Source organism: Lagopus leucura, unplaced genomic scaffold (genome assembly GCF_019238085.1).
Source record: "Lagopus leucura isolate 7727_CA_CO unplaced genomic scaffold, USGS_WTPT01 Super-Scaffold_100157, whole genome shotgun sequence".
NCBI classification, from domain to species: domain Eukaryota; kingdom Metazoa; phylum Chordata; class Aves; order Galliformes; family Phasianidae; genus Lagopus; species Lagopus leucura.
Window position 1 is genome coordinate 48,628,571 of NW_024962334.1, and position 25,057 is coordinate 48,653,627.

A 25,057-nucleotide genomic window follows, 5' to 3' on the forward strand; every position below is an offset into this window, starting at 1 on the left:
TCAGCCTCTATTTTGGTTTATTTTCACATCACCAGCTCTAATTTAGTGAGCAGCACGTGCTCCTCGGGTGCTGCTCAGCAGATCAGGGAAGGGTGCAGTGATTTCAACAGTGCCAGCATCAGCCATGCGTTATCTGCTGGCACACGCGTGTGCTCAGCTCCCACCCAAGTGAGTTTTCAAAGGTTATGGAGCTTATTAAAAGGCTGATTCATTATATTGCCTTTGTAACCACATCACGGGTATGGGCTTAAATGTTAATTGCAATCTAACTCCGCAGGATAAATCACAGCTGTTTCCCTAGAGATAAGTGCGGGGCACATGCTGCAAATGTAAAGAGATAATTGAAATAAATGAACGTTCACCCAAGGGATGGCTAAAACAAGAAAGGCCAGACCGCATCATAACATGGGGTGAGCACAGATTTTCCCCTGCATCCTGAAGGGAATGAAAAAGACACCCCAGGGTCTGGAGTGTGTGGTTACCCCTTGGCCAGTCCTTGCTTGAGAGGTGGTTGATCCAGTTCTTGCTCTGCTAATGCATTCCAATGTGCTCTTGGGCAAGGAAGATGTCCTTGCAGATGATGCCCTTGCGAAAAAGACCTCCTGGTACCCTTGTTTGTGATCACAGAATCAGAAAGGTTGGAGAAGATCACTGTGATCACCTTGTCCAGCTGTCATCCCATCACCACTGTGCCCACTAAACCTGTGATGCTCACAGGCACTATACAGAGCTGCCCATGGACATCGCAGCCACCCTGGGTCAGGCCAAGCAGATCCTCCCCAACTTCTAATCACATCTGCCAGGGTTCATAGAATCACAGAATGGCCTGTGTTGACAAGGACCACAATGATCATCTGGTTTCAACCCCCTGCTGCGTGCAGGGTCACCAACCAGCAGCCCAGGCTGCCCAGAGCCACATCCAGCCTGGCCTTGAATGCCTGCAGGGATGGGGCATCCACAACCTCATGGGGCAATCTGGATGCTCAGGTAGATTAAGGATCCTTGATGGGATTTCCATTTCATGAACTCCCTGGACCTCTGAGAACCTGTAGCACTGACAGCATCCTTAAACAAGAATGCCCTCATCTGCAGTTAAATGGAAGGTTGCTCAAGCACTAGTGGGCCATACAAGCCAGGAGCTGAGCTTAATTTACACTTGAATTTTAGCAAATTCCTTTGGGACCTTGGGAGCAGCTGTTTGTTTGCTTGTTTCTCTGCATTGCAAGCCCAGCCCCATATCGAGATCAAACTGTCTTTGACTTCAGCAGATTTGCCTTGGGCTGAAGAAAAACTCATGAACTGCTTCGCATGTGACCCCATCACGTTGGTACTGCCCTCACAGATCCTACTATTCATGTGGTCAGGGCAAGAAGAGGGGGAAGTTTCTCAGCTCTAGGTCTGTGGGACAGTGCAAAAACTATGACAAAGCTTAAAAACCACATGGGGACCTGTTACATTGCAGGGTCCAGGCTAGGACAAACCATTCATCAGGAAGAAAATCTGTTGATGATTTTGGGACCTGTTTGGCAGTGTAGGAGTTTGAGACCCAAACTGTGCATAGGGAATAAGCAAGCCTCCCCCATGGCGGGGGGGACACTGTGGCTATGAGGTCTGGATTGAAGCACTCCTGGGAACAGCTACAAGATCCCCCAGTTCTCATCTGATCTTTGCATGATGTCAGCCCAGGACCTCTCTCACCTCTATCCCTGCTCACCTTTCCTCCTGCAGGAGATTTGATGAAACAAAGACAGCACCAATTGAAGGCTCCTCTGAAGGCCCAGCAGTCATCTCAAGTATCTAGAAAAGGATGGATGAATCACAGCCTTAGGTCAACGTTCCTCTGCAACAGCTGTATAAAGGAGCAGGGAATGAACTTGTCTGTGAATGGCTACCTTGTAGTTAGGCAAAATGAAATTAAATGATCCTACTTTGGACTGATTGAGGCCACCTTTTTACCATACCATACCATACCATGCCATGCCATGCCATGCCATGCCATGCCATGCCATGCCATGCCATACCACACCATACCACATCATACCACATCATACCACATCATACCATACCATACCTTTTTTTCTACCCCCCAATGCCTTCTCTGCAGTCCTTCCTCCTTGCACCAATACCAACTGCCTCTGCTTGGCAAACCTGGCTGCAGGCAGCCCAGGATTTCCCATGAATATTGGCATTTCTCACTCCTACCATCATTCTAGTTGCAGATGCTCTGCAGCGTGTATCTCCATACTCCCACAAAATGGCTCCTGGATGAACAAAACTCTTCAAAGTGAAGTTGTTAGTCCCAAAAAAACCAAAGAAGCCAAGACATCTTGAGTAGTTTCACACAAGCTGGACCCCAACAGCCGCTGCCTGTTTTTTTCTCCATCACACAGGTGTCCAGTGGGGGTATGTGGCCTGACATTGATGTTATAATTAGGCTGGCTTCCATCTTTCTCCTGCCAACTGAAACAATCGCTGCCATTCTTGTGGGCGGTCAGAGTTCAGCGTGGGCCTGGGATGGCTGTGACATTGATTGGCGGGTCCCAGGGTGACTGCCGTCTTCCCCTTTGACACAAGTTGTCAGGTTTGGGCATGTCAATTAGTGACTGCATAACGTAATGAGGTTCTGATGATGGAGAACGGCCGAAACTTCATTCCCATCCAGGAAAAAAAACCCTGATAATAACCTTGATACCTCTTCTTGTAGATCTCTGTAGCCGAGCCGCTTCATACGGAAAGCTGGGGTACTCTCTGTTACAGCTAATTAACTGGGAATCATTTTGGAAAAAGCCAAGGGTGGCAGAACACAATATTGCTGCTTCAGAGGTGTAATTAGTCTTACTAGCGGAGCGAGGAATTTCATGGCAATATGCTGCTACAGGTGAAATACTTCAGCTGAGCATTTTAAGTCCTGTGTGTGGTCATTAAAAGCATAAGGACATCAAAACCTACCCAGCAGGATAGCACCATGGAGGTGGAAAGACAGCTTTCCCTCATGGAGCACCTTAAAATTGAATAAAGCTCTCCAAATGGGACATTTTGATGTCCCTGTCTTTCATCTTTGCCTTTGGACAACATCTCCCATCTGTGAGAGAACCTGAAAAAGCTCTGGCAATGTCGCTGACGGGCTAGGGATAGGATAACACAAAGGAAGATTCTCTGGCATTGCTGCACTGCTCATCCCACATACCAAAGTGGTCCCAGAGACAAGACCAGACTCAGCACACCCCACAAGACTTCATTGGAAGAAGAGCTGCCCATTAAACTCAGTGTCACTGCCCCAGGTTTGTCCATAAAGTTAACATGAACAGAGTGAGCCCAAGCAGTGTTGGACCATCAGTCCATACTCCTGAAAGTAATACCATGGATCTATCATGCTTCTGATTTGGAAGAAATCCAAATGGTAGTGCTGGGGTGGCATGAGTTGTGCCAAGGATACCCTAAGATGAGGTACAAGATTTGTACACAAAAGGTGTTTAAGCAGCCCAGAGGAGGGAAAATAATTGGAGTACTGGAAGGCCTCTCCTATGGAGACAGGCTGAGAGCATTGATTGTTGTTCATCTTGAAGAAAAAAGCCTCTGGAGAGACGTTATACCATCCTTCTACATGTGGGCCTCCAGGAAAGCTGGAGAGGGACTATTTACAAGGGCATGTAGTGATAGGATAAGCAGTAATGCCTTTAAGCTAAGAGGGCGTAGATTTAAATTAGGCATTAGGAAGAATTTCTTCGCTATGATGATGGTGAGGCACTGGCACTGCTGCCCAGAGACGTTGTGGACGCCCTACCTCTGGAGGTGCTGAAGGCCAGGTTGGATGGGGCTTTGGGCAGCCTGCTCTGGTGGGAGATGTCTCTGCTCATGGCAGTGGTTGGGATCAGATGATCCCTCCCAGTCCAAACCATTCCTTGTTTCTAGGACTCTAGAAATCCAGGATAATGACTCTGTAATTCAAGGATTCTGATCTATGACCTGAGCTCCGTGGATTGGGCTGCCTGATGCAACCTCATTTCCTGATGCAGCACCATCACAGGTCTCTGCACCACTGGCACATCAGTTTCAGAATTACAATGCTGCCCACAGCGAAAACCCAAAATTGGAAAAAGTGGAGGAAGAGACTGCTCATGGTACCAACCAGTGCCTTTATCAAGACTTGAACTTCTGCTGCCCAAAGTGCTATCAGATGTTCTCGACATTAATGGTAGCACTTCCATTTTGAATGTGTTCTGTGGAGAAAGTGCACCCAACAAGCACCACCTGACCACAGATATTCGAGTTTCCAGGTTAGGATGAGCAGATCACAAAGCATTTCTCAGGCAAAGCATCGTTCTGATGTTTGTTTTTCAACCTGAATGCTGAGTTAAAATAAGTTTGTGGAGTTTAAATGATGCTGGGGGTATTCATAGCCCCAGGAGGGCTGTATGATCATGAATATCTATGGAGCCATGAGTGGCTGATGGAGATGTAATGGTACAGATGGTTTATGGTCGGTGATGGAGGACCACTGGGGCTGGTATCTGGAATAGGATGAATGAGTTGCTCCCTTCTATCTCCAATTACTCAAGGAAGACCTGAAGGACTTCCTCAGCAGGGACATCTGCCCTGTAAGAGCTAAAGGGAGGTGGGATGGATAAATGGCAGCAGAAGAAACAACTTATCCTTTCTAATCCATCTTCCCCAGGTTCCGAAAGACTGATTAACAGCCTATCATCCCCTTGCATGTGCAACAGAGAGCACTGTGGCCCCAAAGTTATCACCTTAAGTTGTGCAAGGGGAAGTTCGGGCTGGATATTAGGAACAATTTCTTCTTAGAAAGAGTAGTAATGCATTGGCACAGGATGCCCAGGGAGGGATGGGGTCACCAACCCTGGGGGTATTCAAGCACTGTGGAGATGTGGCACTGGGTTCAGTGGTCATGGTGATGGGTTGGGGTTGGACTTGATGATCTCTGTGGTCTTTTCCAACCTTACTGATGCTCCTGCTCTATGATTATCCAAAGGTGTCAGCAGTGGTGTTAAATATTAGCAGCACTTAGCATTATACAACACTCTGCTCCCAGCATGTAACGCTGCACGTCCCTGAGTCACGCAACGCAGCTATTTCTGAATTAAGGAGAAAAAAGTGAGGCAGAGAGAGCTGCAGTCATTTGCCCACCATCCCAAGGGAGTTGGTGTCATAGGCTGCTCTGCTTTCATCTCTCTCTGTGCTTCAGCCCCACATCTGAGGTGCTCTTGGGAACGTGGATCTTTCTGCCACAGAGAAACTTGTTCTTTTTTCTGCCTGTCGAGTTTAGCTTGCTTTTATCCTCATTTTCACCCTCCAGGATGGTAAAACATGGTAGATCTTCCATATTATACAGCAAAGACTGGAAGTCTTGCTTTTCAAACCACCAATAGGTGACCCCAGGAACCCCAAAAGCAAGGAATAATTGCTGTTTTTTTTCCGTAGATAATGTAGCAAACAGATGTTGGGGGGGAAGAGTATCTCAGCTTCTGTGAGTAACTGTGATTCTCACCCGAGTGTGAGAGACTCAGAGGTGAGACAACGCCGACCTGCTAACACAGCCCTGCAGAGCAGCACAAAACTGAGTAGCTATCAACCCAGTGTCTGCCAGGACCCCCAAAAGCCAGGGCATATCTCTGCAGATTGGTCACCCGAGGCTGCCAACAAGGAGGAAAGCTCAGCATCTCTAAGGCAATCGGATGGCAAAAAGCCACCCCAAGTGCACCCAGTGTCCATATCCCAGTGTCCCAGAGAATCCTATGTTGTCCTTTGCCCCGAACTCTCATTCAACAGAAAAATAAGGTGGCCACACGTCTCCCCTCCCAGCTGCACAAGGAAGCCTATTTCCTTCTCCAAATGCCATGAGTCACCAGGCACCATGTTCATCTTCCATCATAGCAGCTGTGACTCAGATAGGGACACGTTGCTGTGCACAGCATCACCTCTGCTCTCTGCAAGCACTGGGTTTGTGCATGCATAACTGAGACAGGGGAGGTTTAGATTAGATATTAGGAAGAAGTTTTTCAGCCAGAGGGTGGTGAGGCACTGGCACAGGTTGCCCAAGGAGACTGTGGATGCCCCATCCCTGCAGGCATTCAAGGCCAGGCTGGATGTGGCTCCGGGCAGCCTGGGCTGCTGGTTGGTGACCCTGCACATAGCAGGGGGTTGGAACTGGATGAGCATTGTGCTCCTTTGCAACCCAGGCTATTCTATGATTCTATGATTCTATGATTCTATGATTCTATGGCTGAGATACCATCTAGCCCTAAAGCCATGCACCCTACTTGGATTGGCCCTGTTGACCCTATGCCAGTCAGAGTTTTGCAGGGATAAGGAGAAAGCAACAGGATGAGCAGCTCCTCCACGCACTGAGTCAAAGTGAAGAGCTGCTCTGGGTTAAAAATAACAGAAAGTGGGGGGGAGGGGGGTGGAAGAGAAGGGTTATTTTTAGTGCAGAGCACTGTCCTGATCTGGTTCAGCAAACAGACAAGGGGATCACACTGTTACACCAGCCAGTGCTCTTGGCCAAGGGGATACATGCACCAATGGGGTTTTATTCTCAGGGGATGATTCTGAGACATATAAGTGCCAGGAGTTCCTGACAGCAGGACTTGGTAGGAAACATGGGGAGAAGGAAGGATTTGAGCACATGGAGACCTTCAAAGCCAGGCTGGAGCAGGGCCTGGGCAATTGAGCTTTGAGTCCTTCTTCACTGCGGGGCAGTTGGACTGGATGACATTTAAAGGTCCCTTCCAACTCTGATTCTATGATTTTCCTGGGTCCTTCTCCATGTCCTTTGCCACTAAGTGCTCGTTTAGCAGAAGCATCACTCAGGGATGCTTTGCTGACAGCAGTCTGAGCTGAGTAAACACATGGGATGTGTCAGATGTGAGATCATGAAGACTGGCAGTATTTTATATGGGCACGGGCTGGGAAATATGGGCTGTTCCTCAAAGGTTTGGCATGAGGTGTTTACATCCTTTATTGTCCCTTCAGCTTATGCACATGGAAAGAGCTGTTTGTGGAACACTGGTGGGCAACCCTATGTGGGAACAGGGAAAATTGGTTTGCTCTCCTTGAAGCTGCTGGGTAAGGAAAGGAAGGATGCTGAAGGACAGTTTGCATTTCAGGTTCCAGCGCGTGGGAATGCTGAGCATGCTCAGCTGGCGGGCACTTGCTTGAGAGCTGGATGGAGGGCTTCAAAGTGTAAATACGAGCACTGGGGGGGAATCCAGAATAAGCCATTTTCATGGCTGCCTACTCTCTTTTAAAGCTCCTCTGCCTGTATTTATAAAGGCAGTACTTAGGAGTTAGCCTGGGACACCACATGGCCTCAATTTACCTTGAAATAACCCATAGCAGAAAGGAAACCATCCCCAACTACCAGATGTGTTCCTACACCACTCTCTGGAGCGTTCAAGCCCCATCAATTTTATTTTCCACACAACTCACTCTGCGTCCCCGTGCCCTCCTGCCCACCCATCATTACGGCCGCACGTCAATCAAACCCCACACGTCCAGGGGCGTGGGCGCTGATTGGGCGTGGTTAGGCGGAGGGCGGGGTTTACGCTAAGCCCCGCCCCCTCGCATCCTCGGTTACCCATGCTGCCCCGCGCGCTGGCACTGACGTGGCCCCGGAGCGCCGCCATCTTGTGTGCCTGGGCGGAGAGCGGCTGAGAGGCGCGGGGGGAGCCGGCTCCGAGCGGGACAGCCCGAGGACAGCCAGACGCACTGCCCGGGGCAGCAGCTGACACCGGTGGGTTTCCGTTATCTTCTTTCCGTCCCATTTTCCTTCTCGTCGCCCGCCGTATCCGCCTTCAGCCGCTGGGTGGAGCGGGGGAGGCCGAGGCCCGCGGGCGGCGGGGAGGCGCGGCGGCCCTGCGCTGAGGGGAGGCCCGGGGCTGCGGCTTTCCGGCTGCCTTCTGCCTTTGTCCCTTCCTGCCGTGCTCCTGGCGGGGAGGTAAGCCGCGGTGCCGTGCTGTCTGCCTCCGTTCTCTCGTTGAGGGCGGGGGGGTCGGGCCGGGGGGGCGGATCATTCACAGGGACAGGTTGGGGGGGGCCGCGCCGCTCCCCTCCCCCTACTGGGAGCAAGGCGGGATGGCCTTGTTCTCTCTTCTTCCCCAAACCAATTCCGGCTTCGGCCCCGCCCGCGGATGGGATGCGGGGAGAGGTTGCCTGGTTTTCGGGTTAGCCGAAAGCTGTTCTCCTCGCAGTTCCTCTGAGCCTGTGTGGGGCTTCGTGCTGGGCTGCTGGGAAGAAGTTCAGCTTCGGCTCGCCGCAGGCTTGGTTTGGTATCCGTTGCTCGGGTCTGGCGCCCTGGGAGATCAGTTTTCCTTGGCACGGCAGTCCCCCAATGGGAGGATATTACATTCTGTCTAAAAACACGATGTCATTGCTCTGTGAGCAGTTGAGGTGATACTTCAGGTTGATAACCTCCATCTGATGAAGTGGTAGGTTAGTAGTGGGAGCCTCTTTTTGAAAGAAGCCGTTTACTGAGTGACTTAAATTTTACTGGGCCGTAAAACCACCAAAATGTTGTGTTTGCCATTGACCTTGCTGCTTTGCTCTTAGGTTTTTGCCAAAGCAAATTCCACAGGTTGATTAGAGTTCTACCAAGAGTTCTTGTTTTGAAATGTAACTTTGTCAATAAATAAAATGTGAACAATTTATCTCATACTTTGATCTTTGTTTTGCAAGCTGTAGGGCTGCAAGGCCCCTCTTCAACACGTTCTATTAACCTTATTTTTCAGGCAAAGAAATCCAAGTCACAGTAAATTGCTCAAGGTCATTTGGCGATGTGGTTATTGCTGTTTTTACAACTGATTTGAAACCTTTCTGTAGGAGAAAAGAACTCCAGCAGGACTGGAGGATTGCTTCACAGGTTTTGAAATCAACTTGTCAATACAAGTACTCATAATCTTACAGGTATAGAAAGAAAGGGATTCTTTGAAACCCAAGTTTGGGAGGCTGGTATAATACTTCGGGCTTCTTGTGTTTAAAATACACCTAGTGCTCCAGAACCCTGTTGGACTGCTTTGTCTGTTGTTGCAATTACATTGGGTGAAAGGGTGAGGTAGCTTGCCTCACTTGAACTTCTTCAGCTCTGTTGGTTTGCTGTGTTTGATGTCCCTTCTACTATGGCAGAAGATGGAAAAATGACTCAAGCAGATGTCATCTCTGCTCAGGACAGCATTCGCTGCTATGGTAGCCTATGGTGTATGTGATAGTTGCTGGACCACACCTCTGAGAGCCTGGAATTAGGGGTAAAAACACAAATAACAGAAAGTAAATCTCTCCCCAGTAATTCTTGGCTTTTGCTGGGTTTTAGAGATTGCCTGGTTGTGAAATACAACAGGGATCTGAACAGGGTTAGGGCAGAAGTGCTGTGTTCTTGCTTGGCATGTGCAGCTCCCTGTGTTAGTGCAAAGGGGCAGCCTGGAGCTGTGCTTTTTCAAAGCAAACACAGCAAGGGGGGACAGGGGGCTGCATTCCAGTCCTTATAATTGTAGCACTCCAGTTACACCTGTTGGAAAAACCTGCTTTAAGCAACTCTCATACATCACACTGAGGTTATCAAGTGAGTTATTGATTACATGAATTGGTGAAAGAAGGAGAAGCTCACAATGCAAAGCTTCAGCTGAACTGGCAGTGCTGAAGCTGGAAGAAGGCCGGTGTAGAAATGAAAGTCCACCTTTGCACTGATCAGCAGTTTTTAAAGGTAGAGTTCTTACAGATTTCATCAGCCTTCACAGGAATCGGTTTCGTTTCCTTACAGAGGATGAAGCTGCTGAAAAATCAGTGCACTTTTTCTTAGAAGGAATAGTGGTGATTCGTTTTTAGAAATCTTTGGAAAGCTTTGCCAAAGCTTTGCTACTGGAATGCTGCAGAGCTTTTATTAGATGCGCTGCCCTCTGCCATTATTGCCTATCTTAATTGATGAGTAAAGAGGTTTATAATTGGCTTCCTACTCCAGCAGCTGTTTTTTCTGTTGTTCAGCATATTTCTCTTTTTGCTCACAACTATCCATTCCTGTTTCTTGTTTCTAACTCATGCAAACATTGAAGGACTGTGGCAGTAGCTCTGCTGATGTTTCAGTTCTCATTAACCTCATGCCTAACGGAGCTCTTATTCATACCCTGGTTCCTGTACCCAGTTAGCTGTGTAGGCTCTGCTTTGACATTCTCCCCATACCAAAAGCCAATTTCATTACTGATGCTCTCCAGCGAGTTCTTGCCATTTGTAATAGGAGCGTAAACGTTGACTTAGTGCCCAGCTGGTAGGAATGAATAACAGCTTATTTGGCTTAGAACTGGAGATTTGAAACGTGTGAAAATAGCTCAGCCTTGAAAAACTGTGCAGAGCCTGACTGAAAAGCGCTTTCTCAGAGCTGTGTTCCCACAGCAGCTTGCCCCCATCTGACAGGTGAACGTGGAGTCGGTCAGATCCGGGTGTTATGAATTGTTGGCACTGCTTTATTTCCTGAGCAGTCTGCAGGGAAGCCATGAACAACTTCTAAAAACATCAACTGTGGCCCCTCCTGTGCTCGCCCGCGTGTCTCATAAAGAAAATATCATTCAGACCAGATGTACAAACCAAAACATTGGAAAAACACACTTTAGAGTTATGTGTGGTAGTGTGCAGTTGCTTAAAACAGTTTGAGATTTGGCTGTGAAATAGAAGTGTCTGCATCTGCATCAAGGTGAGAGTAAGGCCAGGGCCAGTTGGTGGAGTTGAGCAGCCTGCCCTCTTTGCTTGATGCTGTTTTGTTGGCTTTTTTTTTCCTGTTTGTCTGCCTGTTTCAGGATTGAGCTCTTGTGATATTGAGGAAGCAGTCATCACCCCATAGGAAACCTTCCCTCTTTCCTTTGCCCTTGCCTTGATCTTGTAAATGGAATTATTTTCTGTTTTCCTGCTGCTCTGAGCCCAGCACTCTCTGGAGACTGGTACAGCATTTGGGAAGTGCTATATCTGGCAATGTGTACAGACAGCAAAATGTTCAGCCTGCTTCTGTTGATTGAAGGTGCTACATCAGAAGCATTTTCATTACCTCATTTGTTGCTGGAGGTTGACGTGTGCTCCATCTGCCTCAAGCACGCACTGTGTGGTTGGGTGCCTTTCACTTGGTCTCCTCAAACCTCTGCAGACCACATCCAGCTGTGCCTCTTGACATGGGAGTGCGGTTATGTAACTGCATCTTGTATTTTACATGATGCTTTGTGCATCTGAGCTTCTCTGGGAGGCAGGTAACAGGCAGTGATTGCTGGGGATGTCTGCACCACCAGTGCCAAGTGGGGAGATGCATTTCTGTTGATGGAAGCCCAACAGACGTGTCAGCTATTCCTGGGTTTTGTGCTTAGTTTATGCCTAGTGACATCAGGATGCTCTAAAATCTCAAGGAAATCAAATCCAAATGATCTGAGCTAAATCCCAGTGCTGAAGAGGCCTTGAGTTGGTACTTGGTCATCTCTCACTCAGGTTATTGCATGGGGAAGGCTGGTAAACTGTAACAGAAATTGCTTCAGGTTCCAAAGAGCACAGCTGTGCTTCACAGCCTGTGCCTCCAATGAGGTGATATGAAGAACTGTGGGCCTGAATTTATCTCAGTTCTAGCAGTGTTTTAATCTTTGCTGGATCACTTCTCACGTTCCCTTCAAAGTCACACTTGAAATTGTAAGGAACAAGCTGCCAACTTGGATTTGCACTTAAATTGAAGCTCTTTGCCCAGTCTCATATGTAACACCAACAGCTGCTGTTCTACTTGGATTTTAACAAGCTTTATCACCTCTCGTGTACACGTGGGTTTGGTGCTCTTTTGTGTATGATTTTGTGCTTGTTTTTGCATGTTGAGCTTCCAATGTAGATGCAGTAAAGATGGTGCAAGCCAACTAGTGGGAACAGGCTGATTTCAGATTAGTATATCTGTTAAGTAACAAATTGATCAGATTTTGTTTTCCTGTGGCTGATACAATCAGATTGTATTAATTCCAGTTTAGGAATTATGGGCTTGATTTGGGTTTTTTCGGTCTAATTACGTTAGGGGTGGAGTCAGTGCTGCTGTCAGGTTGGTAGGGACACTGGTGGTCTCTGAAAGAGGCAATAAAGCAAAGATGGGAAGCTCCCAGCTCGGAGGCAGCAGGTGCCTTCTGTGTGGCTGTGTGCTGGGCCTGAGCCTTTCTTGCCTGACCTTATTGCTGCTGCTGTTTATCAAAGGGAGAGAACAGATTGCCAAAATGATTGCATGAGGCAACTTCTGTTACACCGCCTGCCGAGTTCAGAGCCCTTCTTCAGCTGCTTCAGAAGCCTTGCATGCTAAGGGTTGGTGTGTAGAAGGGAAATAAATGTATTTCTATACTGCAGGTGTAATTCTGCTAATTAAATAACCTTCAGTTTGGGTCTTTTATGCCATGTTTAAAGGCAGAGATTTCAAGACGCAGCTGTGCTTTCCCCATATGCTGCATGCCCTTGTGGTCATGGTGCTGTGGGGTGGCCGTTCAGCAGGTGTGTGAGGGCTCAGGGTAAGGGCTCTGAATGAAATGGCACTGAAATGCACTAATGTGTGGTTAAATACGGAGTGCTGCAGCAGATTAAATGCTCAATGATCACTGGGCTTGAGAAGCTCCTCAGAGCTCTTTCTCTAACCCCTTCCAATTAATAGAGACAATTCCTGGCTGTTACTCTTGGGCTGTATTGCTTTAACAGGCACTGGTCTGCCTGCTCTGGCAGACGCTCATTCATTTTTAACTCATCATACCAAGCCTTTCTGAAGAAGGCTCCCTGTCTCCTAATGGCTTATCTAACCATATTGCTTACTAGAAAACAGCCTGCTGAAAATACCTGGCTTCCTTGAAACAGAACTGCAGCCTTACGCAGAGAATGTCTCTTTCTTGCTATTTACCAATGACATTTTAGCTTTTCTGAACCTGCCCAGCAGGTTTCTGCTGCCACACACCTCTGGAGGAGTAGGCCAGGTGAAGGTGAGCAGAAATGAGAGCCGTGCAGGCACACAGGAGTGGCTGGGGGCAGTGCTGGGCCTCCGTCTGGAGGAGCTGGACTTGTGCTGGGGCACTGTGCACACTAGCTCTGCAGAAGGCTTGGGCTGTTGATTCAAACTGCTTTGAGCAGCCTAGTCTAGAGGCAGGTATCCTGCCTATAGCTGGGGGTTGGAATTAGATGATCTTAAAGGTCCTTTCCAGCCCAAGCTGTTCTGTGACACAGGTTGCAGATGTTTTAAGATGGCTGAGAAGTGACAGGATTACTTGGTAAACCTAACAGACTCTTAAATTTTCCCAGATTTTTGGAATGTGTATGTTGTCCTGGTCTGACTAACGGACCGAAATGAGAATTGAACTAAGCAGATTCAGCTCTGAAGTACACTGCAAGCAGTCGTGTGATCCTCAGCTGAGTTGTATTAGTGGGTGGGAAGCTGCTCCGGACTGTGGCAGCACTGTCTGCGTGGTGGTGGAGTTTGGGCTGTCAGATGGCACAGCCAAGAACAGAGACCTGGCTGTCAGAGGGCTGGGCACGGCCCTGTTGCTTGTTTGGTTAAGGATTTTACAGGCAGGGAAGAGGGATCTCAAGGTGCTTCGGCTCATTTAGTGTGGTGTTACACAGTGGTGGCAGAGATGGCCTCCTGAGGGGAGCTGGCACGGGGCAGCTTCCCTTTCCTGTGGCAGCAGGCAGGCGTGCTGGTTGCTGTTAGAGGAAGGGCACACAGACAGACACCTCTTCTGCCTCAGCAGCTTTCCTGGTGGGAACCACAGCAGCGTGGGGGAGTTCTGCACGTGGGCTTCTCTTGATATCTTACTCTCCTATAAAGCAGCCTGGAACTGATGAGCTGCCAGGAGAAGGGAAATCTGGTGGGATTCACCACTCTTAGAGCCAAGGCTATGCAGTATGTTTGGCAGTGTGGCTTCTCCAAGGGGTAGAGTAAATGTTAAGGTTTGGTTCTGTTACCTGATTGCTGCCTTTGGTCCCAAGCATTTAACAGCCAATTATGACTGTACACGTGAGGGGGAACCTCTTGCAGGGCTTACAGCTCCTCTGCAGAAGCACCATTTTGGATTGCTGTAAGAGCTCTGCTTCGAGGTAACGCTCCAGCCCTGGCATTTTTTTCAGATGAAGCAGCAGATAGAGTCAGCACAGGCAGCAGACAAAGGAAAGCCCCACAGCCTCCATCCCGGCCAGAGCTGCTGGGGAGAGACATTTCCTGCTGTGAATGATTTGGGTAAACAAGAACTCCAGCAAAACTGTTTTCTCTACTTCCTAATTAACTTTCCTGTTTATGTAAGTTCCATAGATTGAAGTGGCTGTTGAATATTCATGGTAGCGGTTCAGAAATATGAAGGAAATGGTGAAATAATAGAACTTCCAAAACTTCCATTTGGTTTTAATCCACAAGCTGCCCTTCTGGCTGATGGAGCTGTGAAGTTCCAATTGCATGGAGCTTCGGGGTGTGAAGCGAACAACCCCACACGAGTTACAACTTCAGAAGAGCTGTTTGTCGTGCAGAAACTTCGGTGTGGACTCTGCACCGCGAGGCTGCTTTGTGCTGAGACATGTGACTCCATTCACATCGCAGTGCTCTGGGTTCAGAGTCGCTTCCAGCACGCTTCCTGGGAGGGGCAGGCGGGCCTCCTGGTGCTGAGCAGGGCAGGCAGAGCTGAGCAGTAGGGCGAGGCTTTGGTCTGCAGCTTCACAGCTTGTTAATCGTCTTGAGTAGCAATTCTGGAAAACGTGTCCTGTGAGAATTGCGTTTCAAGCACACAGCTGCAGTGCAAGGCTTTGAGAACAGCTTTGAGAGCTGATTCAGAGTTCATATTTGAGTTATGACTCGGTTTGCAGGAAACCCAACCCCTGAACGTTACAAGTCTTTGCTCTGTGTGTTTCTGCTGTCTTAAGCTTGGCTTTTCAGCTGGACTTGATTTGTCTCACACTTACATCAGCATTGCTAGATGAAGCAGCAGAAGTGTGTAACAGCCCTCACCACATCCGACTGCTTCCAGGCTGCTCTGTTCATCTCATGCAAGCAGAATAATGGTTCTTGGATTGCAGTGCTGTACTGTGTGATGGCAGGTCGGGGTGGCAGGGCCTTGTGGAAGAGCAGCACTGGGGCTGCAGCCCCTTCCAAGAGTTACAGCATGGTGGTGCCCCCGGCCCCAGCAGGAGCTCTTAAAGCTGCTGATCCCTTCTGAATGTCCAGAGTGAAGGGAGAAACCCCTCCAACGCAGCAGTCATTTCTGGTAGGTAAGGTTTGGAGACATGATGGGTTCTGTGAAGAAGTTCTCCAGCATCAGTGAACGTAATGCTGCTTTGTGTGGCACTGTGTTCACTGCCCACTGCCAGAGGCTTCAAGAGGAAGGAAACCGTTCTGAGTAGAGGTGAATCCGAGCCACGTTCTCAGCTTCCTTTTCAAAAGAAGGAATGTCTAAACAGAGAAAACATGAGCATGCATTAAAAGCTGCACTTCAGGTGAAGTAGTGCTTTATGGTGAGACCTTAAGCTGGAGGGATAAACTGCCCCGAGTTGTCCGTTGTGCTGAAAGCCAATAACAAACAGGATAGTTTGAGAGCAGAGTTTAATACTGAAATCAGAGCAGTGTCTTTTTATCAGGGGTAACTTGTGGCAGAGCTGTTTGTCTTTTGTTTTGCTTCAATATGGAGAAATTCCTGGTCTCCGTGGGCAGGGAGCCCACAGGTCTGTATTGTCTGGTGCCTTTTTGGTGGCTGGTTGTGCCCAGGTCTGAACACAGCCCTCGGTGACTCATGAGTGATTCTGTGATCTCTTTCTCCAGACTTCACTGGCCAGTGAAAGCATATCTCAAGATGGGAAATATTTTTGCTAACCTCTTCAAAGGCCTTTTTGGCAAAAAAGAGATGCGTATTCTGATGGTCGGTCTGGATGCTGCAGGAAAGACAACTATCTTGTACAAACTTAAACTTGGTGAAATAGTAACTACAATTCCCACTATAGGTAAGATGTTTGTCTTTCTATCAACTGCTGGCTTTGGGATCAGGGTGCAGTGTTTGCAGCGGTGCCTCACCTCTGCTGCCAGCACTGCTGGTTTGTGATGTAGTGCTGCATTCTGACTTTGCAAACAATTGCTGAGGCTGCTGTACGAGGATAGCACAGCCAAATCTTTTCACATAGGAGGAGATTTGTTTTCTTGTTTTTTTTCCCCTGTGAGTTCCCTCCCTTCAGTCATCTGTGGGTTGGCCCTTTGTGGGCTGGGCCAGCCTGCCTGCCTTCTGCTCACTGTGCTGTGACCTCGAGTGGTTAAGGCTGAGAAATGGAGGAGTGCCTCTATGTTACCTGGGAGGAGAGGGGCTGAGGACTGTGATCCAAGATTTATTTCCTGTCCTCAGAAGCCTGTGGGGTTTTTTTGTTATTATTTAACATAACACAGTTTGCTCTGATTATTTTTTCACTGCTCACGTAGCAGTTATAGGTGTTAAGTTTGTTAGTTTAACTAATTGGGGCAGGGTGGTGGTGAGAGGAGCAGTTGTAGAGAGCCCACGTTTGGGGTGGGCTCATGTAAGGCTGCTTATTTAAAGCAGACTTACATTTCCAGGTGATGTTTTTAGTAGTGACTCTGAACATGAGTTGCTAAATGAACGTAGTTGACCTGTACTTGTTTTAACTGAGGTTTTGCCATGATTTCTATTTCAGGTTTCAATGTGGAAACAGTAGAATACAAGAACATTAGCTTCACGGTGTGGGACGTAGGCGGCCAGGATAAGATCAGACCACTGTGGCGCCATTACTTCCAGAACACACAAGGTGAGTGCTGACACTTACATCCCAGGCTGCAGAGCAGGAGGGGTAGAAGGAAATCTGGAAAGCAGTCGTCTTTGTCCGTCTGAATCACTGAGTGCAGAACTCCTGCTCCTCTGTGAGCATCACAGCTCGCACCCAGCACTTCAAAGCAGTCCTTACTGCTCGTTTCCTACAGGCTGTAGCAGCCTTGAGAGCTGAGAGCTTGTCATTCCTTCCACTGCTTGCCTTTAATGTGCGTGCACTGTCCTGTCAGGATTTTAAGGGGTGCTTCTCATTGGAAGATATTGAGTGGTCCTGTAGCTGGAGAGCGAGCCCCAAATCATGCACATCAAACTGCTTGTTCTCACCAGCTCTTGGCAGGAGCAGGCTTTCTCTCAGACATGAGATTACAACAGTATGAACTTCATCTTTTCATGTAGTTTCTCTTTGCAGCTGAATTCTGATGTCCAGAACCAGGTATCGTGTGTAAGCAGCACGTGCTGCGTGCTTATGCTTATTGTCTGCTTTCTCCTAGGTTTGATTTTTGTAGTTGACAGTAATGACAGAGAACGAGTGAACGAGGCCAGAGAAGAGCTGATGAGAATGCTGGCAGAAGATGAGCTTAGAGATGCTGTTCTATTAGTGTTTGCTAACAAACAGGTATGCCAAAGGAAGGTGTCTGTGTGTGTGCTCTTATCTGAAAGCGCCTTCTGTGGGTGAACTTAAAGGAGGCACAGCTTGCTGCTCCATCAGCTGTGCAGGCTCACTTGGGAAGGGTGGAAAAGCTGTGAGTCCTTTGTAGGAATAGGAAAGTGTAGTATTAACAGATGCAGTGCCGAGCTGAGTACAGCTTGGAGCAGTGCTCAGTACTGCGTGGTGGAAGCTGAGGTTAAATCAAGGCTGCAGTTGCAGAGAATATTTCCCGAGTGGAAAGTGAATGAAACAGGAGGTGAGCTGTAACTGTGAGCATTCCTCACTTTGTGAAGTGGGTTTACAGCTGACAGCCAGTGCACTCATAGTTCAGGAAGGGTGGGTGCTGCTGCTCAGCTGGCAGGAGAGAAACGCGTCTCTTGCTCTCTGCAGGACCTGCCCAACGCCATGAATGCAGCGGAAATCACAGACAAACTGGGACTGCATTCTCTTCGTCACAGGAACTGGTACATCCAGGCCACCTGCGCCACTAGTGGAGACGGGCTCTATGAAGGACTGGACTGGTTGTCCAATCAGCTCCGAAACCAGAAATGAAACCATAAACCTTCCTCTTCCCTCTTTTTCCACCCCTCCCTCTTATTTCCTCCTATTCGCCCTTCGCTTTACTCTAATGTGGCAAACTGTGCTACTTTGTGGTATTGAGTGCCGGAAGCTGTTTTCATTTCTTTTGTCACAGTATATATTGCATCATGCTGTAAATGTGGCAAATACAAGCCAGAAAACAGTTAGGTTTCTTATTTAATGTAAATAGTTTTTGTTTCCAATGAGGCAGTTTCTGGTACTCCTATGCAATATTACTCAGCTTTTTTATTGTAAAGAATCAACTCACTGTTTAGTACTTGGAAGGGATGGAGTGGCTTAACGTAGGGGTTGCCAGCAGTCCTAGTGCAGTAGAGCTGAATACTATCTCGGATGGGTTGTGAGATCTGTGAGGTCCATTTTGGTGGTTGGTTTTTAACCTGAATACTGTATTTTGTTTTGTTGGTTTTTTTTTTAATAGTCGAGGAAAAGTAAAAACACTTCAAGACACAAAGGTTTGCCATAGCTTCTGCAGTTCTAGCTCTGACGTGGTGATTCCTGATTCTTGGGAAACTGAAGCAGCAGTTGACACCAGGTTGGCTCCGTTGGGTTAGAACACAGGTCGTAACTTACAGATCTCTGGCTCTTTCTGTAGCTCACGTTTGTTCATACTTGCTCCAAGATTTCTCAGACCTGGTTTAGATGAGTTGGCAGACTCGAGCTAAACCTCTGCCTTTTGGTTCAGGTGAGACTGGTCACATCCACTGAGCTTGAATCATTTCTGGAAGTCACATTTTTAGCCTGTTGTATTTGTCAAAAGTGTTTTGTACTTTTGTGTGTAAACCACTCCAGAAGGCAAACTTTTCCACAGAAAGCACAGCCTGTACCGGTCCTAAGCTCTATAGTCAGAAAGTACTGTACTTAAGTAAGAATTGCCATGAAAAACACCAAACATCTATGTATAGTGTCTAGGGGAATAAAAAAAGCATGAGAGTTAGGAGAGTCATTCCACTCTAGAAGTATTCAATCCCATTTTGGAACAATCCCATATCTGTATATGTGTGAAAACCCTTGGCATCCCTCATACTGCAAGGTTCAGATTTGCCATCAGAAAAAAGACCTCTTTACTTTTCTTTTGTATTTTGATAAACACTGAAGAAGCTGGAGCTGTTCAACTTTAACTTGAGGAACTATCAGAACTGGTTTGTTTAGTGTTGTGGAAACCTTTATTGCTTTCAATACACGATTAGTAATCAACTGTTTTGTATACTTGTTTTCAGTTTTCATTTCGACAAACAAGCACTGTAATTAAAGCTATTAGAATAAAATCTCTTAACTATTTCATGTTTTTTATGCCTTGCTGTTCATTTGATCATCTTGGCAAAATCATAATGAAATACTTGTTGAATAAAAAGTTTCATGAAACTTGCACTCTGTCCTTCTGTTCATCTCTTCAGTCCCCGTCCTCCCTTAAGGCGTCCATCAGCTTCCTGCATAGCCACATCTTTCACCATAGCTTTGTGAGCGATGCGCTCCTGGGGGTGAAATCTGCCCTCCTGAAGCTGTGGGTGCTGAGCTCGTGGGCTGCTGAGCTGGCACTGCTTTTCTCAGAGTGAATCGAGATGGTCTTCCATCGAGCTCCTCATCTGTTGCACAGATTCCACTTCCCCTCGCTCCCTGGGTTTTGTTTCCAAGCAGCTGCCTCATCTGAAGGATGCATTGTGTGTGTGTGTGTGTGCAGACAGGCCCAGAGTTCCAGCACTGCTTCCTTGTGGGGCTGGCTGCCCTGCTACAGGGAGAGGCTCAGGGAGATGCTTCTGACTGCTGTGTTCAGCTGAGGCTGCTGCAGGCAGCAATTGGGTTTATTCAAGGTTCCCAGCAAGGGCTCCTGTGCTCTGACCAGCCTGTCTTGGTAGTAATCAGTGTTGAGCAAACAGCGACAAGGGATTGCAAAATCCTTGTAAGTCAGGTTATTCTTTCCAAGCTGTTTGTTTCGCTTTGGCTTTCAAGCTGTGAATCAGGCTGTGTGCGTGCCTAGCTGAGCAGGGCATCTATTTATTCTTGTTCTGGGAGGGAGCTGAACCTGCAGGGCCAGCTCTCCTGCTGATGTCACTGCGCAGAGCCCCCGACTCCTCTCTCCTCCGACGCCCGGTGCTCTGCTGTACACCAGCTCTGTAACCACCGACAGCAGAGATCCTGCTGGTTGACTGCTGTGTGAGGTGTGTTGGTGGGAGGGTTCTTGATGTCCAGCCTGCCCCAGCCATACAGCCCGTGCTGGAAGGAGGAAGAGATGGGGAACGTAGGGATGTTATCTGGGATCAGTGAGCTGTGGGAGTAGCCCTCCGCTTGAGGCAGCACCAGCTTTGTTCTGGCCTGGGCTCGGCCAAGCCTGCAGGGATTTTAGCCATCCATCCTTCCCTGTCTGCAGGAACCTGTGTAGCAGCTTGGGCAGGAAAGCAGAGGCGGCTGGATGGCTGCGCAGCCCTGAGGTGGGGATGGGGCGAAGATCCTTCACACCCCTTTTTGCCTTTTCTCAAAGCCTTTTGCTCCTTAGGATGTGAAGTTGGGTGTGAAGTAGGCATAGGTGCCTTCTTCAGACAGCACTTGGAGGTGGGCTGATGGCAGTGGTGGGAGCAGAAGCAGGGACTGCAGGAGGGGACGCAGCCTGGGATGGCGTGAGCCGCCTCAGGGGGCTTCTCTGACCCTCACCTTCAAAGCGCTCAGATCCTGGGGAGGATCCTGCCCTGCTTGGAAATGAAGCTGAATGAGAGCACTGGGGAGCAGTGTCCCAAGCTGGGCCCTGGGATTGGTGCAGACTTTTAGTTCCCTTTACAGCCTGGAGCTGCATTAACTTTTCCCAGGCAGCACAGCTGTGCTCCACTTTTCCCACCACTGCCCTGTGCTGGGATGCTCCCAGTGAGCACCAGCCATTGCCCAGACCCCAAAAAGCAGCAGTAGGTGACCCTGAAGGCAGCGAGCTCAGGGAGAAGGCCTGGACTCGACCGGATCGCATGTGGACACGGGGCTGCAACCGCTCACATGAAGAGGACTCACGCCATGGTCCTGCTAACAGAGCATCAACCCCACCCAAAAAAAACCATCTCAAGGGAAAAAAAAAAAGAACCCGTGCAACATCTGCTGCCCGCACCAACTGGGTTAAGCACATGCCCACAGCCGGGAGGGGAGCCGGACAGAAGGGCTTTATTCCAGCTCCTCCCGCTGCAATGAATGCAGCCCTTGTTCCACGTGGGCTGCAGGCAGTGCGGTGGCACAGCCCCTCGGATAACAGAAGAGCCTGAAAACCTCCCAAGTGCAAACTGACACCGGCCCCCGGCACGAGGGGTTTGTCTGCCAAGACACACAGACCAGCCCTGTCTCGAGTGGGAGGAATGGCATCACCACTCACACAAAGGCGGCCCTTGTGCTCCGTGCTGTTGGCCCCGCGAGCAGGAGCTGCTCGGGACGTCCCTCGTTCCACGTGGACCGCTATCACTCATTACGGATTTAAAACCCGCACCCTGCGCTGAGCACACAAACACCCGTATTTCTGTCGTGAGGTTTCAGATGGGAACAGCACTCTGCATACACGTGCAGGAGGCGCTGCAGCCCCATCCGTCTGCCAAGGACTTGTTTCAGCACTTTCCTTTTTAGCCAGAGGCCACTTCTCAGCCAAAAGGGACGCCTGTCGCCCTGCCATCCCCGTGAGAGCTCCCTGCTGTGGCATCTCTGCTTCTTCCTGCCTGGGCTGGTGGCTCACACCCAGGTGTCCCCAAATTAAAGACGTCTGGGCCTCAGAGCTGTAAGCTGGACCCCACAGAGGTCAGTCTGGACAGGACAGATCCATGGAATGAGCACCTGAGCACCTGCTGTATTTTGCTCCCATTCTGTAATGGTGTTATTCCGATTTTCCGTATACCACAGGTGAAGCAAACAGCAGGGTGAGCTTCTGATGCTGCCCCAGGTTTAACTTAGGGGAAGTGAAGGTGACAGCCATAGATCCCACAGAGCTGTGTTACACAGCGTCCACATCGTAACACGCAGGCAATAACCAGTCTGCACCGAGGCCAGCAGCCCCGGCAGTTGTAAAGCTGTGACTTTAATTTAGATAACAACCTTAAAAAATATCTAACCTATGGAACATCCCCTCCAGGAAAACCCCTCAGTCACCCGAATCCGTATCGTGACGCTGTCTGGCCCTGTGGGATCGAGGAGATCGGCTCCTGCTCCTCCTCCTGCCCTTGTGCCTCGGGGACGGGTGCCGCTGGCCGCTCCTGCTGCGGCTCCGCGCCCTCCGGCGGCGGGAGGACGGGCTCCTGCCCGAGGCCCCGCTGCTGTGAGAGGAGTCCGTGTCACGGCGGTGCCGGTGCCGCGATGCCTCGGGACGGCCGCCGTGGGATGCAGGGCGATCCTGGGCTTTGCTCCGGTGGCGTCTGCAGGGACAGAACGGTGTCACCTCGTGGGAACAGCCCTGCCGTGTGCCTCCCCCTCTGACCCCACTACCTCTCGTCCCGGTCGGGAGAGGAGGCGGAGGATGATGGGGTGGTGTCCCGCTTGTGGTGTTTGTCTTTCTTCTTCTCCTTCTTGTGTTTCTTCTTTTTCTTTTTCTTCTTCTCCTTTTTGGATTTCTTGCTGCTCTCCATCCTGTGGAGCAGAACAGGGCAGCACTGATGGGTTCCTGCACTGCAAACCCCTCCAACCCTTTCTGTGCCAAACACCCACCCCTGCTGGGCCCTCACCAGGTCTATTTAATAAAGGAGAAGCAATTAAAAACAAGGAGTTTTGAGGGTGACTCAGAGGTTTAGGGGGATTCAGACTGAAGCAGGACAAGCCTAAACCAAGCTGCGATGCAAAACGTTCGGTTCAGCACAATATTGCCAGGAAAAGCACGGCCATTCGTGGCTGGTTCTGACCCACCAACCAGGGCAGTGCAGTGCGGGATGCATCCTGGTCCTCACCGCTTCTCCTCTGCCTTCTCCTCCTTGTCCTGCTTCCTCTTGGAGCCCGACGCCTCAGGACTGCTGCACACCTTCTGGTGCTGGAGCACGGGGAAGAGAAAAGCACAGAGCGAGTGCGTGGGCCTGCCCAGTGCTTTGAGTGACACACACAGGATAAAAGCTCTTTCTGCCTTTCAAAGAGAACTTTGGGAACAAACGTCGCTTCCGACCTAAACGCCCGTGGGTTTTTGATGATCTCACATCAACCCAACGTACCGTGAAGACAGAGAGCCCCATCTTGGCTGCCTCCTTGTCTTCCTTGGAGAGCATCACCCGCCCGGCGCTGCCGCTGCAGGCGAAAACCACATCCATGGGCCACAAAATTAAAAGACCAACATAAGAATGGCATTTTGTCTTTAAAAAGTCGCTCTGAAAGGCAGTGTTTCGGTGCCCACCTGGAGCTGCCCAAGCCCACCACCCGATCCACGTCCTCGGCTCGCTCTGCGCTGTCCCGCTTGCACACCTCAGCCAGGTCCTGCGGGCAAAGCGTTGAGACCCCATAAAAACACAGAGCATGGGGGATGCCCTGACCTACAGGGACAGCAGGGACGCCCTCACCTCCTTGCTGAGGCCTGTGGGCTGCCTCTTCACGTTCTTGTAGCCCCTAGAGTCACAGAACCATGGAGTCACAGCACATCCCAGTAAGAACAGACCCACAAGGATCCTCAAGTCCAACCCCCAGCTCTGCACAGCACCACCCACATCCCATCCCTGCATCTGAGAGCCAACTGCTCCAGGACCTCCATTCCATGCCTACTGTCCAATGGGGCAGAGCCTTTCCCTAACGAAAGATCTGGATCTCTCCCCAGTATCTTCACTCTCAGTGAAGGTGACCAACGACTGCGTGGTCCTTTGGATGGTTTTTTTTTGGGGGGGGGGATGTTCAGAGTGTCTATTTTTGGGGGAGTGTCACAGGGGATTTGTAGGGGGGTGCTCACAGCGCTGCCATCATGGCCTCCTGCTCAGCCAGGCGCACGGCTGCCAGCTCCTCCTCGCGGGACAGCGGGGCGGGCTCCTGCTTGCCCTTGGTGTACCACGTCAGGTCCTTGCCCTTCTGCCAGCGTCCCACCGGTGCCATCAGGGAGTTTCCTGCAGGGACACAAGGCCCCATGTTGTCCCCAGCCCCTTATCTTCACCCCGCACACAGGGCCGGGGGATGAAGGCCTTACCCAGGTAGTTCTCGCGCTGTTTGTCTGTCTTGACATCTTCCCAGCTGAACTGGTCCTGGCCCCCCCGGACCCCTCCTCGGGATGAGCCGAACATGGTGATGGGGTGCTGCAAGGATGGGCCCCGTTATCACGGCAGAACAGCAGGCTGCACCTGCAGTGTGAGGGGGGGAGGACTGGGGAGGTACAGGGCCCCCCAGCAATGTATTGGGGGGGGATGAGGGAGACGCAGGGCTCCCCTGCAGTGCGATGAGGAGGGGGGCAGGGAGGTGGCCCCCATTGCAATCTTAAAGCCATAGGAAGCTTTAGGTATCAAGCAGGGGTTATGCTGAGGTCTTGTAAAGAACAGGGGGAAAGGCAAAGTATGGGGTGGATTGTGCAATGTGTGGAGGTGGAGGAGGATGCAAAGCTTTGGGGAGGGTTGCGTGGATAGTGGGGTTGGAGTCTGGAGATGGGGATTTCAACGGGTTTGGGAGAGGAGGGGGGGAAGGTTGCAAAGCCTGGCCGTGGGATCTGTAGTGGGTTGGGGGGGAGGCAATTGCATGACCCACTGGGGATGCATGGGCTGGAAATGGGCTGGCATGGATTACAGGAGAGCACGTAGCCTGGCAATGAGGGTCTGAGTGGGTTGGGAGGTTACCTGGGCTGGCAATATGGATCTGCATGAGTTGGGACGGCCCAAGGGAGGGCTGCACGGCCCGGGGGAAGCCGCCCAGCGGTAAGAGAGGGAAGGGGGAAACCGCGACCCCAAGGCCGGTGCCGCACACTCGGGATCACAGAATCGTTGGAGGGGAAAACGGCCCAACCCGGAACCCCCCCTGCCCGGCCCGGCCCAGCCCCCGCCACGCACCTCTCCGGGCCGCGGGGCCCGCGCGCTGTAGCCCCGCCCCGGGCGCTACCACCGGGCCGGGAGGGGAG

At 50.1% G+C, this 25,057-nt stretch overlaps 2 protein-coding genes across 4 annotated transcripts; one reads left to right on the forward strand and one right to left on the reverse strand.

Moving 5' to 3' along the window:
• Nucleotides 1-7,627: 7,627 nt before the first annotated feature.
• ARF1 (ADP ribosylation factor 1) lies at nt 7,628-19,407 on the forward strand. Its single transcript, XM_042888583.1, has 5 exons — nt 7,628-7,753; nt 15,788-15,966; nt 16,663-16,773; nt 17,285-17,409; nt 17,833-19,407. Exons 2-5 carry the CDS (start codon nt 15,819-15,821, stop codon nt 17,992-17,994), a joined length of 546 nt encoding a protein of 181 aa, XP_042744517.1. The 5' UTR covers nt 7,628-7,753; nt 15,788-15,818; the 3' UTR covers nt 17,995-19,407.
• Nucleotides 19,408-22,059: 2,652 nt separating this feature from the next.
• CUNH1orf35 (chromosome unknown C1orf35 homolog) lies at nt 22,060-25,055 on the reverse strand. Of its 3 annotated transcripts, none has more exons than XM_042889282.1 (9): nt 24,990-25,055; nt 24,143-24,248; nt 23,912-24,062; nt 23,532-23,577; nt 23,369-23,448; nt 23,190-23,262; nt 22,935-23,014; nt 22,480-22,620; nt 22,060-22,409 (listed from the first exon to the last, which is right to left on the reverse strand). In XM_042889282.1, exons 2-9 carry the CDS (start codon nt 24,234-24,236, stop codon nt 22,139-22,141), a joined length of 936 nt encoding a protein of 311 aa, XP_042745216.1. In that variant the 5' UTR covers nt 24,237-24,248; nt 24,990-25,055; the 3' UTR covers nt 22,060-22,138. The 3 variants fall into 3 exon arrangements, with proteins under 3 accessions (XP_042745216.1, XP_042745217.1, XP_042745218.1); XM_042889283.1 differs by having other exon boundaries at nt 24,143-24,293; nt 24,990-25,008; XM_042889284.1 differs by lacking the exon at nt 24,990-25,055 and adding an exon at nt 24,780-24,934.
• Between the last annotated feature and the right edge of the window lie 2 nt (nt 25,056-25,057).